At 42.6% G+C, this 17,117-nt stretch overlaps 1 protein-coding gene across 6 annotated transcripts in view; it reads left to right on the top strand.

The window, feature by feature from the left end:
• Window positions 1–4,881, top strand: part of DEUP1 (deuterosome assembly protein 1) — a 147,966-nt gene extending 143,085 nt beyond the window's left edge. For 4 of the 6 annotated variants that reach the window (XM_015461099.3, XM_015461097.3, XM_059882984.1 and 1 more), the window contains one exon: window positions 3,916–4,881. In XM_015461099.3, coding sequence (XP_015316585.2) covers window positions 3,916–4,092 — 177 coding nt within the window. In that variant the 3' untranslated portion in view covers window positions 4,093–4,881. Of the gene's footprint in view, window positions 1–377; window positions 430–3,915 lie in introns of all 6 variants that reach the window. The other 2 variants (XM_059882983.1, NM_001206892.2) reach the window with 2 other exon arrangements.
• Window positions 4,882–17,117: the final 12,236 nt, after the last annotated feature.

Here is a 17,117-nt window from a genome sequence, read left to right as displayed (position 1 = left end):
GTTTTCTTGCTTCTGGTGTCTGCTCCCTGGTGGGTGAGGCTGGTCTAGAGGTTTGTGCAGGCTCTCTAGAAAGAGAGGCTGATGCCTGCCCACTGGTAGGTAGAGCTGGGTCTTGGCCCTCTGGTGGTCCAGGCCCTGTCTAGGTGTATCCACAGGTGGCTGTGTGTCCTTTAGTCTTTAGGAAGCTTGTCTGCTGACGGGTAGGGCTGTGTTTCCCCCCAGTTAGTTGTTTGGCCTGAAGTGTCCCAGCACTGCCACATTCAGGCTGTTAGGTGGGGCCAGGTCTTGACGCTAATGATCCAAGATGTCAGCTTCCAAGAGCATTCGTGCAGTTGAATGTTTCCCAATATGTCTGACACCAATGTCTTTGTTCCCAGGGTGAGCTGCAGCCATTCCCTGCCTCTCCAGGAGACTCTCCAAGGCCAACAGGTAGATCTGGCCCAGGCTCCTATCAAATTACTGCTCTTGCCCTGGGTCCTTGTACACATGAGATTTTGTGTGAGCCCTTTAAGAGTGAAGTCTTTTTCCCCTAGTCTTGTGGGGCTCCTGCAGTTAAGCCCTGATGGCCTTCAAAGCCGAATGCTCTGGAGGCTCCTCTTCCCAGTGCTGGAGCTCGGTGTGGCATTCAGGACTCTCTCTGCTGTGGGAGAACCTCTGCAGTTTAATTATTCTCCCATGTGTGAGCCACCTCCCTGGGGGGTGTGAGATTTCACTATATCATGGATCCACTCTTCCTACCTGTCTTGTTGTGGTTCCTTCTTCTGTCGTTCATTGTAGATCTTTCCTGATAGATTCCAGTCTTTTTCTGTGATGGTTGCTCTGCAGATAGCTGTGATTCTGATATGCCTGTGAGAGGAGGTGAGCTCAGGGCCTGTCTACACCACCATCTTCCCCACTGGTGTTTTGTACCCCCATGTCGATCAGTCACTGCCCCTGACAAGAGGGGGGATTGCAACTTCCCAGGCGAGGCAGGAGGCTCCAGTTCAGCCACGGGCAGATCTGCAGAGAAGGGGCCACCTGTGAGCTGTTAGCAGCCAAAACCCAGGGCAGCTGGAAGGTAGACATGCCAGCCTGGTGACAGGTGTGGGTAGGCATGGGCAGCATCCATTATGGCCCCTGCTTGAACCACTCAGATCCATGTTCTCTTCACATTGTTCATGCCATTCAGGCCTAGCTTCTCCAAGATTCTGACTGGTCATAATTTCTGGGAAAACTTACGGGAGGAGGGTCACTGGAACAACCTGTAGCCCTTGGTGCCATCTGAGGCCTTAACTGACGCTCACAGTCTCCTCACCCACTCTAGGTTCCCTCCCCTTGGCCGACACTCCCGTTGGTCCTGATGGCTGGCCTTGGGGGGTAAGCCCTGGTTCCTGTGCCCTTAGCAGGGTGTGGTTTGGCGCCTGTACTTAAAACTGGGCGTGAGAGCACCGAGAGAGCCCCTCCGTGGATTACCTGAGTCCCAGACGTATTCTTCGCTGCCCCCGTGTAGTAACGGTCTCACCCCTGATGATGCTCGGGGTCAGGTGCCTCTGCCAGTATCGCACCTCTTTTCTGTGCCTCCGACTTGTCAGCATGGAGAGTCCTGTGACTAGATGCTGCCAAAGCTTTAAGTTTGCGGAGACTCCACGGTCTCACTTGGTGAGACGCTTTCCTTCTCTGACACCAAAGACCTGTCGACCAACAGAGCCTAAAGACAGAGAGAGAAGGTACAAATTCTCCAAGAGGGTGAACAGAGAGTGAAGCCGTTCCTACGTCCTCCCTTCTGTTCCCAGATCACTGTTACAGACACAGTAGCCTGTGACAGCCATTGGTTTAAAGTCCACACCAAATCCTGAAGAATGGCTGCCATGCTCACAGGATATGGTTCACAAGCTGATGCCTCAGCTGTGCCTTCAGGAAGCCTATCAGGTTAGCACCCTCTGCAGACAAATATGTCGTATGTGGTAGAACCAATGGACACCTGATCATGCCCTCACTGCCATACTTCTCTGCTGTAAAGTAGGTTTATTATTAATCAGGATCTCAGGTCAATCAATCAGTTACTCTGTGAGCCCTTAGACAGTGGTGCTGGCCAAGGCCCTGCAGGCAGGAGATGCAGACTGTAGGATACACGTCAGTTCTGGTAAGGATGGCATATTGCCCTTTCTGCCCTTTCCAAGGATTGAGGGACCTGATGTAATCTGTTTGCCACAAAGAGTTTGGTTGATCTCCTTGAGGGATGGTGCCATATCAGGAGCTCAGCTTTGGTCTCTATTGCAAGCAGATCAGACATTCAACAGGAACAGTAGCTAGATGAACCTGGGTAAAGGGAGGTAGAGGACCCATGCATAATTCTATTGGAATAGCCAAGTCAGAGACTAGGTCAGGTCATCCTGTCTGCTTCTTAGATGCTCTGTCTCAATCAGGACTCACGAGCATGACAGGAACTGTCTTGCAAATAGTATACAGTGTTCTGCTGCAGATGGCATGGCTTAAGGGATTGTAATACAGCTTTCCCTTTGAAATTTGCCAGAGGCTTCACAAAGAGCCTACCATAATTTTTCTCTACCACAACTTCTTCTAGTATAAAATCTGCTAAGTCATTTCACCCGAGTAGCAAGACAGCTTGTGCCCCACTCCCAACTGACTGCAGAGCCCTTTCTTGCTCTGGGCCCTTCTTAAAAACAAACAAAACAGCCGTCTGTGTCACATAATAAATGATTCAGATTATTCCTCCCCAGAGTGGAACATTCTGCCTCCGAAACTTGAAGAGACCTACCAAGCCTTATGCTTCTTTCATAGTGATAAGAAGTACAAGGTACATTAGTTTGTGCTTAAAAAGATGTCCTGACATGCTCCATATCTCCAGACACCTACATAGTGTCAAGCCCTGAATTGCTTCTGGGGTTTCCCTCTTAACTCTCTGAAGTACCTCTGTCTTTCCAAGCCTTCAGCCTGCTTACCAATTCTTGCTCATCATATCTTAGCACAATGCTCGTGTTACTGTATCTGCAGTCTTTGGAATGTCCAACTGATCCAGGCTCCTCCAGAGTGTGTTATGACAGCACTGTTAGCATAAAACATCATGTTGGGGCGAGAACATGGATGTTGTCTGTCCCAGAAGAATGCTAGCTACTTCTGACCTTCCTCCTTACTGAGTATTAAAAAGAATATATTTGCCAGATCAACAGCAGCGTCCCATGCCCCCCAGACCGTCATATTCTCTTTGAGTGAAGACGTGGTACCTGGCCCGGAAGCTGCGCTGGGGCTGCCCCGTGAGCTGGCTGCACGCCCCCGCCCCCGCCCCAGTCCATACGCCCCTGCCAAAGACCAGGCTTGCGGACAGTGTTCCGATCGTGGACTCTTCTTAGGCTTTATAAAAATCCCATTCTTCCAATAAAACAAAAGTTGAAGAAGAGTCTGGGGGTGCTGCAGAACTAAAAACCAAAAGTAAAAATTTCCCCAACTTATTTTTTTAATTAACCTAAAACATTAATTTTGAACGAAGCACTGTAAAATTATCTATCATTGCTCTTTATTCCTCAGTCACACATTTGTGTGTGTGTAAATAAGCACTAGACAGGTCACAGGTAACTGAGCACTTCCACACCACATGAAGGGTGCAGCCCGGCACTCATCACTGAGGTGATCTCAGCTGCAACTGGACAGACAATATTTACCCTCCTACCAAACATCATGCTTTTATCCCGCCTCACCTGGCTCACTGCATGCAGCCGTGAGCCCCTTTTTAAGCCAGTTTTTGAATTTGTTCCTTGAGGACTTCATTAGCAGTGACTACATCACACTGGTGTGGAGAGCTCAGCTTAAGATATGTTTTTCATTAAGAGCTGCAGTGTTTGACAGTTTGTTTACCAAGAAACACGAAGATTGTAAAAGACCTTGTGTTCCTCATCTAACTTTTTCTTCTTTCTTTAGTCTCCCCCAGATATATCCTTCCCGGCTTCTTTGGCCACGCAGCATTTCCTTCTGGAGGAGGAGAAGCGAGCAAAAGAACTTGAAAAACTTCTAAATACACATATTGATGAACTGCAAAGACACACAGAATTTACTCTTAATAAATACACCAAGCTAAAACAAGATAGACATATATGAGCTTTTAAACGTTTTTATTTGCTTCCCCCACCCCAGGAAAACAAAGCTCTGGCAAAATATTTACAAAGCTGATTAATGAAACTGAGAAATTTTGTTCTGTTTTCTTGAGTAAATCATTTCTGTAAGGCAGCTAGAAAATAGTAAGTATTTTGTTTGATAAAGCTCTTTGGTATTTCTGTATTAACATAATAAATTGTTCAGCTACAGAGTTACTATAAAATAAACATGACTACTTCAAAAGAGACTTGTTCCCTCCAGTTTAAGGAATTGTTTGGAATTAAACATGCAGCTTTTTCCCACTTTAATGTGTACGGAAACCCATTTCCTCTGTAACAACACATGATGAGGGAAAGGGCTGCACTATATTCTAAGAATAAACACATGAAGTGCAGCTCCATTGTACTAGGTTTGAAAGTTCAAGGATTTTTTTTAAATGAAAAATATTAAGTATTTTAAACTATGTAAATATCCTAAAATTTCTTTTAGAAAAAAAAACCGTAGAGCTTACTGTTTCTGCATTCATCTTTGTAATGTCTTTCTGTTTTAACGCAAAAAGATGTGGAACATACTGTGTGCATGCTTAAAACATGTGCCAGATTAATGCTTCATGTACTAATTACTTCATGGATATAAAATAGAAAGCATCGTTGTTACTTTCTCCTTTGTAATACCTCTGTTTTAAATATAATAAAGAAATGAGACATTCTTTGGACTTAAAATGCAAATGCCAAGTCTGTATAGAAGAGTAATAGCATGGTAGTGAACAATAAAACTCAAGTTACAAATAAACAAGAGTGATAATCCATTTTTCTTTCTTTAAAAATGACATTTATATAAAGATTATGAAAAATCCCTGTGTCATTATTCCAGGTAAGCCCTACAGCTTTTATAGTATTATTTTTCTCTTTGAAGAAACTGAATCTCCACATGCAGACAGATAAGTCACGATGTCCTTTAGATGAGTGTCATTGCCATGGGAAATGAAGAGCCCTGTTCACTTCAGTGACACAGCCACGTGGATTTGTAGAACTCTTGATATTTGCAAAAAGGCTTCACAGAGAATTATTTATTTCTACCCAGAACAAGCCTGGGAAGTCAGCATGGCTAGTATCCTTGTTCCTAGGACTCAAGCTGTTAAGAACTTACTAGAATCATGGTGAGTAAGAGAGAAACGCCAGCCTCTGATTACCGGCTCTGGCTTTTACCACTTTCCAGCGTTGCCTCTTGTGAGCACGCAGGTGGTGAGTAGCACTGTGGCCACAGAAACCACGTTTCATGACAGAACATCGGTGGGGACAAAGTTCCACGTGAGGAAAACAACCCAAGTTGTCATTCCTTAAACTACTTAGTGATTTCTATCCTGGACACAAAGGATATTTTTCAGTGTTATCTTTAGAAGATGGGAAACATTATCTTTAGAAGATGCAAAGAAAATTTGTGTTTAGAAAAAGAACAGTCCATGGACAAATTCTAAAACCTTTATATCCCTAATGCAAATACAAACAATGCAAAAATTTAAAATATGCTACATCTGAATGCCACTTTATTCTCTTCAGGGTTAACACATGATTGGAAATTGCATGTGGAAACAAAGATCTAGATGACAATTATCTTAAAATTTAACCGAGTCAAGGGGCTTCCAGTGTGGCTCAGTGGTAAAAAATCTGCCGGCAGTGCAGGAGTCTCAGGATTTGATCCCTGGGTTGGAAAGATCCCCTGGAGAAGGAAACAGCAACCTGCTCTAGCAATCTTGCCTGGGAAGCCCCATGGACAGAGGAGCCCACAGTCTAGGGGGTCACAAGAGAGTTGGACACTACTGAGCGCACACACACACACGCAACAGTCAAGAGAGCGTGAACGTGGAGTATGTCCAGGACTGACAGTGCACTTGCCTCTCCGGATCATTTTGTCAAGTCCGCAAACTTCTTTTCTTTGCCTTTGTTTTTTGTTTGTTCTTTATTGAAGTATAGTTGCTTTGCAAAGCAAGCTTCTTTTAAATCACTATTTCAGCTTTCCTTTTCATACCCAGTTTCTTACAACAGTGGTTTTCAATGGGTTTTGCTCAACAGGAGGATTCAACATTCAAAAGAAATCATAGGCTGAGGCCCAACACATATATGGTTGAGATAAAAAGCAAGCAGCTCTGGTTGAACATTGAAAGGAGAGGAGTGAGGCCTGCCTGCTGCTCCTCCCCTCCCCTCCCCTTCCCTCTCCCTCCCCGCCTCCCCAGATCCAGGAGGCCACACACAATTGCCCCAGGTGTTGCTGTGGGAGGGAGTGAACAAAAAGCAGAGGTCCTGTTATTACATCAGCAAAGAGTGGTTATAACCTCCTTTGTAGGACACTGACAAAATTCTGTAAAGCAATTATCCTTCAATTAAAAAATTAAAAAAGGAAAAGGCTAAACCAATATAAAAATTAAAAAGTCTATTTAGCCCATGATTGAGCTACAACATGATGCAGGGAGGAGGAGGAGGGCCACAGCTCATCTGAAGAAGACCCATCAGGCCATCTAACGCTGGGAATCACTTCCAAGAGGAGGTGGGACTTGAGTTAACTTTGGCCTGGTAATGGCCCAGATATATATTTTTATGTGACTCATGTCAGACTCTTTGTGACCCCATGGACTGTAGCCCGTCAGGCTCTTGCGTCCATGGGATTCTCCAGGCAAGGATACTGGAGTGGGTTGCCACTTCCTTCTCCAGGGGACCTTCCCGACCCAGGAATCAAACCTGTGTCTCCTGCATTGCAGGTGGATTCTTTACCACTGAGCCACCTGGGAAGCCCTTACTTTTAATTATCCAGGAGCAAACTGGTTTGAGAATTGAGCAAATTTGAGGGAGTGGGGGCTGCTGGGAAAACACAGATAACACCCACGTTTCCGTTAACATGATAGCCGTCTCTGGATCATGTCCGCAGCACTGCTCCGGCTCAGCAGAGGACACGGACCTGAGACGCTGCCGTCCGCTGTGGGAGATCGTCTCTCGGCACCTCGCTCCCAAAACAGAGGCCTGCCCTGCGGTGGGTTTGTCTGGATCCCTGCACTGTCTCAGCCGTGGTTAACCTGACTCCCTGCTGTGGGGTTATCCTCTCCCCATCCCATTCGCTGTGGGGTTATCCTCTCCCCATCCCATTCTCTCGGGGAATGTACATTTCCTCCTTACACATGTGCCTCCAGTCTCTCCAACTGGCCTGAAAGCTCCTGGAAAAGAGGAGTAAAGGGCTTCTCTGCCTCCTCTGTGCACCCAGCACAGGTCTTGGTCATGGCAGGTATTTGAGAAGTAGTGATTAATGGGTGCAATGAATCCAGACATGGGAATGCAAAGGCAAAAAGCAGAGGAAGTTTGAGGCAGTTTAGATACAAGACAAACTCCTAGCCACATCAGACTGTCAGCTACAGAAAAGAGCACAACACTGTGAATTTGTCTGAATGCTGGTGGGTGTGGGAGATTTGACTCATACCCGCCCTCACGCAGGACCAGCTGAGCATCTACATACTCATTTTACATGTGTTAACTAATGTCTAATAGGAATCCAATGAAGAACAAAAGGAACCATTAGAATCCCGGGAATGCAAGAGGGATTTGGGCCCAGCTAGCACCTGCAACTGTCTCACTCTCTAACCCGTAGCCTGGAGCACCACCCAGAGCTGAACCCTAAAGGATAAACCATTCCAAACTGATGAAAGGCTCTTCCACAGAGAGGATGCACTGTGGCCTAAGGATGGTAATGGATGGATGATGGGCTGAGGGAAAAGCCTGAGGAAACGTGAACTTCAGGGACTCCCAAGGCAGGCGTGAGGCAGAAGCACTGGCCTGAGTCGCAGAAACCCAGTGAGCAGTGTTGAGAGGCTCCCCGCCACACATCACCATCCTCCAACACGAGTCACGAGGGGTCACAGCGGCTCATACAGCTCAGCAGCAACAACAAACCACAAACAGCCCAATCAAAAACAAGCAGAAGACCTAAATAGAATTTCTCCAAAGAAGACATACAAATGACCAACAGGCACGTGAAAAGATGCTCAACATCACAGATTATTAGAGAAATGCAAATCAAAACCACGATGAGGTATCACCTCACACCTGTCAGAATGGCCATCATTTAAAAATCTACAAATAATCAATACTGGAGAAGCGGTGGAGAAACAGAACACCTCCTAAACTGTTAGTGGGAGGGTAAATTGGTGCGGCCACTACACAGAAAAGTATGGAGGCTCCTTAAAAAACGAAAAATAGAGTTATCATATGATTCGGCAGCCTTCCTCCTGGGCATATATACAGAAAAGACAAGACAAAAACTCTTAATTCAGAAAGATATAAGCACCCCAGTGTTCATAGCAGCACTGTAATAGCAAAGACATGGAAGCAACCTAAATGTTCATCAAAAATGAATGGACAAAAAGATGTGTTTTATACACACACACACACATACACACACATATACACACAATGGAATACTACTCAGTCATAAAAAAGAAAGAATGCCATTTGCAGTAACATGTTTGAACCTAGAGATTATCATAGTAAGTGAAGTAAGTCAGAGAAAGACAAATACCGTATCATTTTTATGTGGAACCTAAAAATATGATACAAATAAACTTATTTACAAAACAAAAAAGACTCACAGACATGGAAAACAAACACATGGTTACCAAAAGGGAAGGCAGTGGAGGGATACATTAGTTTGGGATTAACAGATACGCACTATTATAAATAAACAGGAACCGACTGTATATCATAGGGAACTGAATTCAGTATCTTGCAATAACCTAGGGAAGAATCTGAAACTAAGATAACATTGTAAATCAGCTATGTGTGTGTGTGTGTGCTCAGTCACTCAGTTGGGTCTGACTCTCTGCAACCCTAGGGGCTGCAGCCCACCAAAATCAACTGTACTTCACTAAAAACAGAATTTGACAGCTCGTAAAGAGGGGTCATAGTCACAGTCTTGTGACGAGGAGAAACATGAGTCAGAGCCAGTCAGCCAATTACTGTTATGGTGAGCAACAATCTCATTGCAGAGCAGAACTGCCAGGTAACCTGGAAAAGCAGGCCTCAAACAGCTACGGTTTCAGCAGGACCGAGTATAGAACAAAGAAGATGCTCCGAACCACCTAGCCAGCCCCACAAGCAGACTAGGAATTCTTAGGTCTTAAAGGGTCCCGGGACGTTTGGCCAGGTTAGATCTGCTGGACACAGGGGATTCGCCATGTCACAACCCCATGACCTTAATGAACCTTCCATTTCCTTTCCTGTAGAACAGGCATCATACTACCACCTGTGTCAGAGAACTGTTATGAGATTAATTCTTAAAGAAGGCCGGTAGCACAGAGTCTGGAAGAGTGAGTGTTAGTCAGTCGTGTCCAACTCTCTGCGACCCCATGGACTGTAGCCCTCCAGGCTCCTCTGTCCATGGGATTCTCCAGGCTACAAGGGTGAGTACTCAGTAAATGCTAGTTGTCAGCATTTACCATCCTTGGCCTCTTGGGGCATCAGCTCTGAGCTCAGAAGATGAAATACATCCTGAAAGAATAAGACTATCATTTATTGAGGACCATGTGCCAACCTGTCTAATATAAGCTCATTTTACTCATTACCAGTTCTATTAATAATTTACATACCATAAAATTCATCCATTTCAAGGCTACAACTCAATGATTTTCACTAAATTTATGAAGTTGTGCAAACATCACCACAACCCAGTGTTAGAACATTCCCAACATCTCTCAGAAGCTCTCTAGTGCCCACATGCCGTCACTCCTTCCAGGCCCAGCCCAGGCAGCCACTAAACTACTTTCTGTCTGTATGATTTACCTGGACATTTCATATAAATGCACTCAGATACTCTGTGGGTTTTTACATCTGGTTTCTTTCATTTGGTATATTTTTGTGGTTCATATGGTATTGGTATTTTGTCCTTTTCATTGTCGTTGAGGAGTTGTATTCTGTTGTATTAACAAACCATGTTTTCTTTAACCACTGTTTCACTAGCTGATGGCCATTTGAGTTGTTTCCAGTTTGGGGCTGTTATGAACGAAGCTATTAAGAACATTTACATACAGGCCTGTGTGAGAGTATGTCTTGTTTTTATTGAGTACATTCCTATGAGTAGAATTTCTGATTCACATGGTAAATGTATATTTAACTTTTAAGAGAAATTCTATCAAACTATTTCCCTAAGTAGCTACACCATTTTCTTACCAGCAAGTCTAAGGGTTCCAATTTCTCCTATCCTCTCTCATATTCTCTATCTTTTTGGTGACAGCCATTTCACAAGTGTGTGAAGTAGTATTTCAGGCTAGTTTTAATTTGCATTTCCCTATGACTAACCATGTGAGCATCTTTTGTGGGTTTATTGAGCATTCATATATCTTTTTTGGTGACACATCTTTTCAAACCTTTTGCCAAATTATAATCAATTCTCCTTTTACTGAGTTATAAGAATTCTTTATATATTTTGGATACAAGTCCTTTATCACATATATGATTTGCATATATTTTTTCCTAGTCTGTGGCTTCTGTTTTCATTTTCTTAACGGTGTCCTTTGAAGCACATAAGTTCTTAATTTTGATGTAGTACAATTCATCAATTTTTTCCATAAAGGATTGTGTTTTTGGTATCATATCTAAGAAATATTTGCCCCTCTCAACATCACAAATATTTTCTCCTGCATTTTCTTCTAAAGGTTTTATAGTTTTAGGTTTTACACCAGGTTTATGATCCATTTTGATTAAACATTTTTGTATAGTGTAAGGGTCTAGATTCATTTTTTTATACATGCAGATGGATATCCCACTGTCTCAGCACCATTCTTTTCCCTATTGAATTGTCTTGGTACATTTTGCTGAAAAATCAACTGAATATAAAAATAAGGCCTTATTTCTAGACTCTTCTTTTCCATTGATCTATGTGTTTATTCTTATGCCAGCACCACATAGTCTTAATTATTGTTTTGTAGTATGTTTTGACATTGGGAAGTGTAAATCCTCCAGCTTATAAGATTGCTTTTGCTATTTTGGGCCTTCTGTATTTCCAGGTAAGTTTTAGGATTAGCTTGCCAGCTTTTTAGTTTTTACCCCCTGCCTCCCCCGAAAAAAAAAATCCTGCTGGAATTTTTGATAGGGATTAAAATGACAGTTCTCTCCAAATCAACCAGTATTGAATCTCAGTTTATGGAGAATTACCAGCTTAATAACTGAGTCATCCAATCAATTAGTGAACATAAAATACCTCTCCATTTATTTCCATGCTGACTCAGTTGTGTCCCACTCTTTGTGACCCTATGGCTGTAGCCCGCCAGGCTCCTCTGTCCATGGGATTTCCCAGGCAAGAATACTGGAGTGGGTTGCCACTTCCTCCTCCAGGGGAATCTTCCTGCCCAGGAATCAAACTTGCTTCTCCTGCGTCTCCTGCATTGGCAGGTAGATTCTTAACCGCTGGATCAGATCTTCTTTAGTTTCTCTTAGAAATACTGTACAGCTTTCAAGGTGTAAATCTTGAGTTCTTTTCTTTTTTTTATATCTAATTATTTATTATTATTATTTTTTTTTACTTTACAATATTGTATTGGTTTTGCCATACATCAACATGCATCTGCCATGGGTATACACATGTTCCCCATCCTGAACCCCCTCCAACCTCCCTCCCCATACCATCCCTCTGGGTCATCTCAGTGCACCAGCCCCAAGCTTCCTGTATCCTGCATCGAACCTGGACTGGCGATTCGTTTCTTATATGATATTATACATGTTTTAATGCCATTCTCCCAAATCATCCCCCTCCCCTCTCCCACAGAGTCCAAAAGACTGTTCTGTACATCTGTGTCTCTTTTGCTGTCTCACATACAGGGTTGTCGTTACCATCTTTCTAAATTCCATATATATGCGTTAGTATACTGTATTGGTGTTTTTCTTTCTGAGTTCTTTTCTTAAATTTATTCCTAAGCACTTTATTCTCTCTGATACTATTGTGAATGAAATTGTTTTAATTCTGTTATTGTATCATTCATTGCTATTGCATAGAAATACAGTCGATTTCTGTGCATTAATTTTACCATCTGTGACCCTGCTGAGCTTACTTACTCTGAGAGTGGTTTCTTAAAATTTTCTACATAAGCAGCTTATTGTCTTTAAATAAAGATAGCTTGTACTTCTTCCTTTCCACTCTGGATGCATTTTCTTTCTTTTTCTTACCTGATTGCCCTCGCTAGAAACTCCAGTACTCCAGCTTAAAGTAGTGAAAGCAAATTGTTTGCCTTGTTCCTGAGCTTATGAAAAACATTTCAGCCTTTTACCATTAACCATGATGTTAGCTGTAGGGTTTTTTCTTGTTTTTTTGTATATGCTTTTTATTAGGTTAAGGAAGTTCCCATCTATTCCTGGTTTGTTGAAAGCTTTTATGATTGGACATTAGATTTTGTCAAATGCTTTTTTTGTGTGTGTCTATTGAGGTGATCATGTGGTTTTTGTTCTTTATTAATATAGTATACTGGGCTTCCCTAGTGGCTCAGTTGGTAAAGAATCTGCCTGCACTGTAGGAGACCTGGGTTCAATCCCTAGGTCGGGAAGATCCCCTGGAGAAGGGAAAGGCTACCCACTGCAGTATTCTGGCCTAGAGAATTCCATGGGCTGTATATGTTGTATTTAAGGTGCACACAACAGATCTCTATCAGAAAATTTTATACATTAAAGCAGTAAAACAGAAAAGAACTGAGTAACATTCTTCCCATTTTGGTATGATTTCTTTGTTGTTGTTGTTTGTTTCTGAAAACAAGAACAGCTTTGAAATTCTTCATAGTCATCAGCTTTAGGAAAATCTTTCAAAAGTCAGTCCTGTTTGATTTCAAACCATTACAAATCCCAAACGTATCTCTTGACTGAGATAAATTATTTGATGAGTCATTCCCGAATGACTTTGATAAATAAAAGTAACCAAACTAAAACAGCTCTTTGGCTTCAGTTGCTCCATAAAAAGTTTAGTTTAGAACCAAAAGTTTTTATATTAACAAGAGTTGCACCCAATAAAATCTTGGGAGAATAAACATGTATACATATGTGTGTGTACATGTATGTATATGTAAGCAACATATACATACTTACATATACACACAGGAAGCTCTGAAAATAATAATAAACAGAGAGGGAGAACACTTTTAGAGGTGACAGAAATATTAATGGCATAGGTGGTTTCACAGATGTATCATTGCTGTTGTTTGTTGCTATTTAGTCACTAAGTCATAATGTCTGACTCTTTGTGACCCCATGGACTGTAGCCCACCAGGCTCCTCTGTCCATGGAATTTTCCAGGCAAGAATAGTGGAGTGGGTTGCTGTTTCCTTCTCCAGGGGATCTTCCCGACCTAGGGATCGGACCCACATTTCCTGCACTGGCAGGAAGGTTTTTTACCACTGAGCCACTTGGGAAACCCTCACAGGTGTATACATATCTCCAAATGCATCCGGTTGTATACATTAAACATACACAGTTTTTATATGTCAATCATATTTCAGTACAGTGGTTTACAAAAATGAATGTGTCAAGAACAGTCTCAGAGCTTAGAAAATTTAGTCACTATTATGAATATTAAAAACATGAGTATTTAAGGAAATAAAGGACTTAATGGCCAAACATAACAGCTTCATTTTGGAGGAAAAGCACTTACTTCATTGAAGACACTATGCTAGATGTGTAAGGCACTCCAGATTTGGGGTCTGCTGTTTCAGCCGCCCAGTTAACAACACTTTGGTACAGGAGCCCAGGCGAACACTTAACTTGGAGCTGAAAAAACTGACAACCTCGGAAGAGCAAAGGGCCCAAACAAGCAAACAAAAAAACCACCAGAGCCTGTTCTGTCTACACAGAAGACAAAGCAAGGGGCAGCAGAGCAAAGCAGAAACCTTTTAGACAACAACACTCACTCAGTCAAACACCACGAACCGTAGCCCTCCCCAGCCACACCAGCAAAGGTGGACAGAGCACCTAGATTTCCAGCCTCAACCCAAATCCTGCAGCAACGTGGAGTCCAGAAGGCTGAGTAGGGCAGCAAGACAGCAGCACTTTCATCCCTGCCAGGAGAGGAGGAGGCATCAGCCCAGCAGTCCCAGTGGGGAGTCTAACGCGTGGAAAGCAGAGGAGGCAACAAGGCATCCCTTCCCCTCTCCACTGCGGCCTCAGTGAGGTCTAGTGGAGAGGCGGGATATTAACCACAGCTGAGGGGTAATGAGGTCCTCCTCCTTTGCCCCACAGTGGGGATCGAGTCTATGGAGGAAACAGTAATGGGGCACCCCACCCCTCTCAGCCAGGGTGGTATCAGTACTGGGGGCCAGAACTACCCCCATCCAGCAGTAATGAGGAGCCCCTTCTCCAGGCATCAGCAAAAGCTGAGTCAAGAACCGGGGTTTCCACTACCATCTGCGGGAATTCTGCTACACCCCATCTGACATTGCCAGTATAGGCCTTCCAAAACATAAAATTTAGATAAGATCCAGAATCTCAGACTAAATTGCCCCAAATATTCAAACTCATTTGTCATACCAAGAACCAGGAAGACCTCAGCTTGAATGAGGAAATACAGTCCGTGCAGGACACTGAGATGACATGGATGTCAGAATGAGCCCACAAAGGTTTCAAGCTGCCATCATAAAATGATTCAGCAAGCAATCAGAAACATAATGGGGGGAAATGAAAATATGGAAAGTTTCAGCAAAGAAATAGAAGATGCAAAGTAAAACTGAGTGGAAATCTCAGAATTGAAAAATACAATATCAAATCAAAACTCAGTGGAGGAGCTCAAGCAGAATGGAGGAGACAGAAGAAACAATCAGTGAACAGCAAAGACTACCCAGCTTGAACTGGGCTTCCCAGGCGGCACTGGGGCAAGGAACCCAACACAGGAGACACAGAGATGCAGGTTCCATCCCTGGGTCAGGAAGATCCCCTGGAGAAGGAAATGGCAGCCCACTCCAGGATTCTTGCCTGGGAAATTGCATGGACAGAGGAGCCTGGCGGGCTATGTGACCATGGGGGTCGCAAAGGGTCACTGAGCACTACTACCATTAACCTGAAAAACAGAAAAAATAGAATGATAATTAAAGTCTACCAGATAAAATAAATAAATAAAATGGAAAGAGTGACGTGGAAACTTACATTACCATATGTAAAATAGATAGCCAATGGGAATTTGCTGTATGGCTCAGGAAACTCAAACAGGGGCTCTGTATCAACCTAGAGGGGTAGGATGGGGAGGGAGAGGAGAGGGAGGTACCAGAGGGAGGGGATATATGTATACCTAGGGCTGATTCATATTGAAATTTGATAGAAAACAACAAAATTCTGTAAAACAATTATCCTTCCATAAAAAAATTTAAAAAAAATTAACAAATGAAACCTAAATAAATTCAAAAGCCTTTTGCACAGCTAAGGAAACCATACACAAAATGAAAAGACAACCCAGAGACTGAGAGGAAATATTTGCAAATGATTTGAACAACAAGGGATTAGTCTCCAAAATTTACAAACAGCCCATGTGGCTCTATACATGAAAAAACAAACAACCCAATCAAAAAATGGGCAGAAGACCTAAGTAGACATAGATTCAAGGAAGACATCAGATGGCCAAAAAGTACATGAAAAGATGCTTAGCAACACTAAAAATTAGAAAGATGCAAATCAAAACTATATTGAGATATTATCTCACACCAGCCAAAATGTCTGTCATCAATGCTGGAGAGGGTATAGAGAAAAGGGAATTGGTGGTGGCAATGTAAATTGCTGCGGCCACTATGAAAAAAATGATGGAAGTTCCTTAAGAAACTAAAAATAGAGCTGCTGTATAATCAGCACTCTCACTCCTGGGCATATATCTGGAGAAAAACATAGTTTGAAAGGATGCATGCATCCCAGTGTTCATTTCGGTGCTGTTTACAATGACCAAGACATGGAAGCAACCTAAATGTCCATTGACGAATGGGTAAAGAAGATGTGGTACATACATACAATGGAATATTACTCAGCCATTAAAAATAAACAATGCCTTTTCAGCAACATGGATGAACCTGGAGATAATCATACTAAGTGAAGTAAGTCAGACAGAGAAAGACAAATATCATATGATATTGCTTATATGTGGAATCTAAAAAAAATGATGCAAATGAACTTATTTACAAAGGGGAAACAGGCTCACAGACTTAGAGAACAAACTTGTGGTTACCAGGAAGGAAGGGTAGGTTGGGAAAGGATAGATTGTGAGTCTTGGATTGACTTGTACAAACTGCTATATTTAAAATAGATAACCAACAAGGACCTATTTTATAGCACAGGGAACTCTGCTCAATATCATGTAATAATTTAAATGTGAAAGAATTTGAAAAAAAAAAAAATAGCTACATGTGTATGTATAATTGAATCACTTTTCTGTACACCTAAAACAAACGCAAAGAGTCGGACACGACTGAGCGACTTCACTTTCCCTTTTCACTTTCATGCACTGGAGAAGGAAATGGCAACCCACTCCAGTGTTCTTGCCTGGAGAATCCCAGGGACGGGGGAGCCTCGTGGGCTGCCATCTATGGGGTCGCACAGAGTCAGACATGACTGAAGCGACTTAGCAACAGCAAAACAAATGCAACATTAATTAACTATTAATTAACATTAATTAACTATATTCCAATATAGAATAAAATTATAATAAAATTTTAAAAATCTACCAGCTCTCAGGAACATGTGACACTATAACAGGGCCCTAAGAGCTGCGTCTTTGGGCTCTGGGAAGGACAGGGGAGAGAGGGGAGTACTGGAAAGTTCTGAGATCTGCCTGTGAACCTCCCAATGATCTGAGCAAGCCCACAGGATAAACCCAAGAAATCTTATTGTTACACACAGGTTTTGCCTGCTTTTCAAAAGTTTGCTTTAAACCACTTCACTTCTATAGAAGACCTACATTAATACCTGTTTTCACTAACTGAAAGCAATCTGAAGAAAATTTTTGCTTTTATAAAAAAAAAATTGCTTCTTTGCTTTATACCA

The sequence above is a fragment of the Bos taurus genome, chromosome 29, assembly GCF_002263795.3.
Source record: "Bos taurus isolate L1 Dominette 01449 registration number 42190680 breed Hereford chromosome 29, ARS-UCD2.0, whole genome shotgun sequence".
NCBI classification, from domain to species: Eukaryota; Metazoa; Chordata; class Mammalia; order Artiodactyla; family Bovidae; genus Bos; species Bos taurus.
Note: the sequence above shows the minus strand (reverse complement) of the source record. Positions and strands in the feature narration are given on the sequence as shown.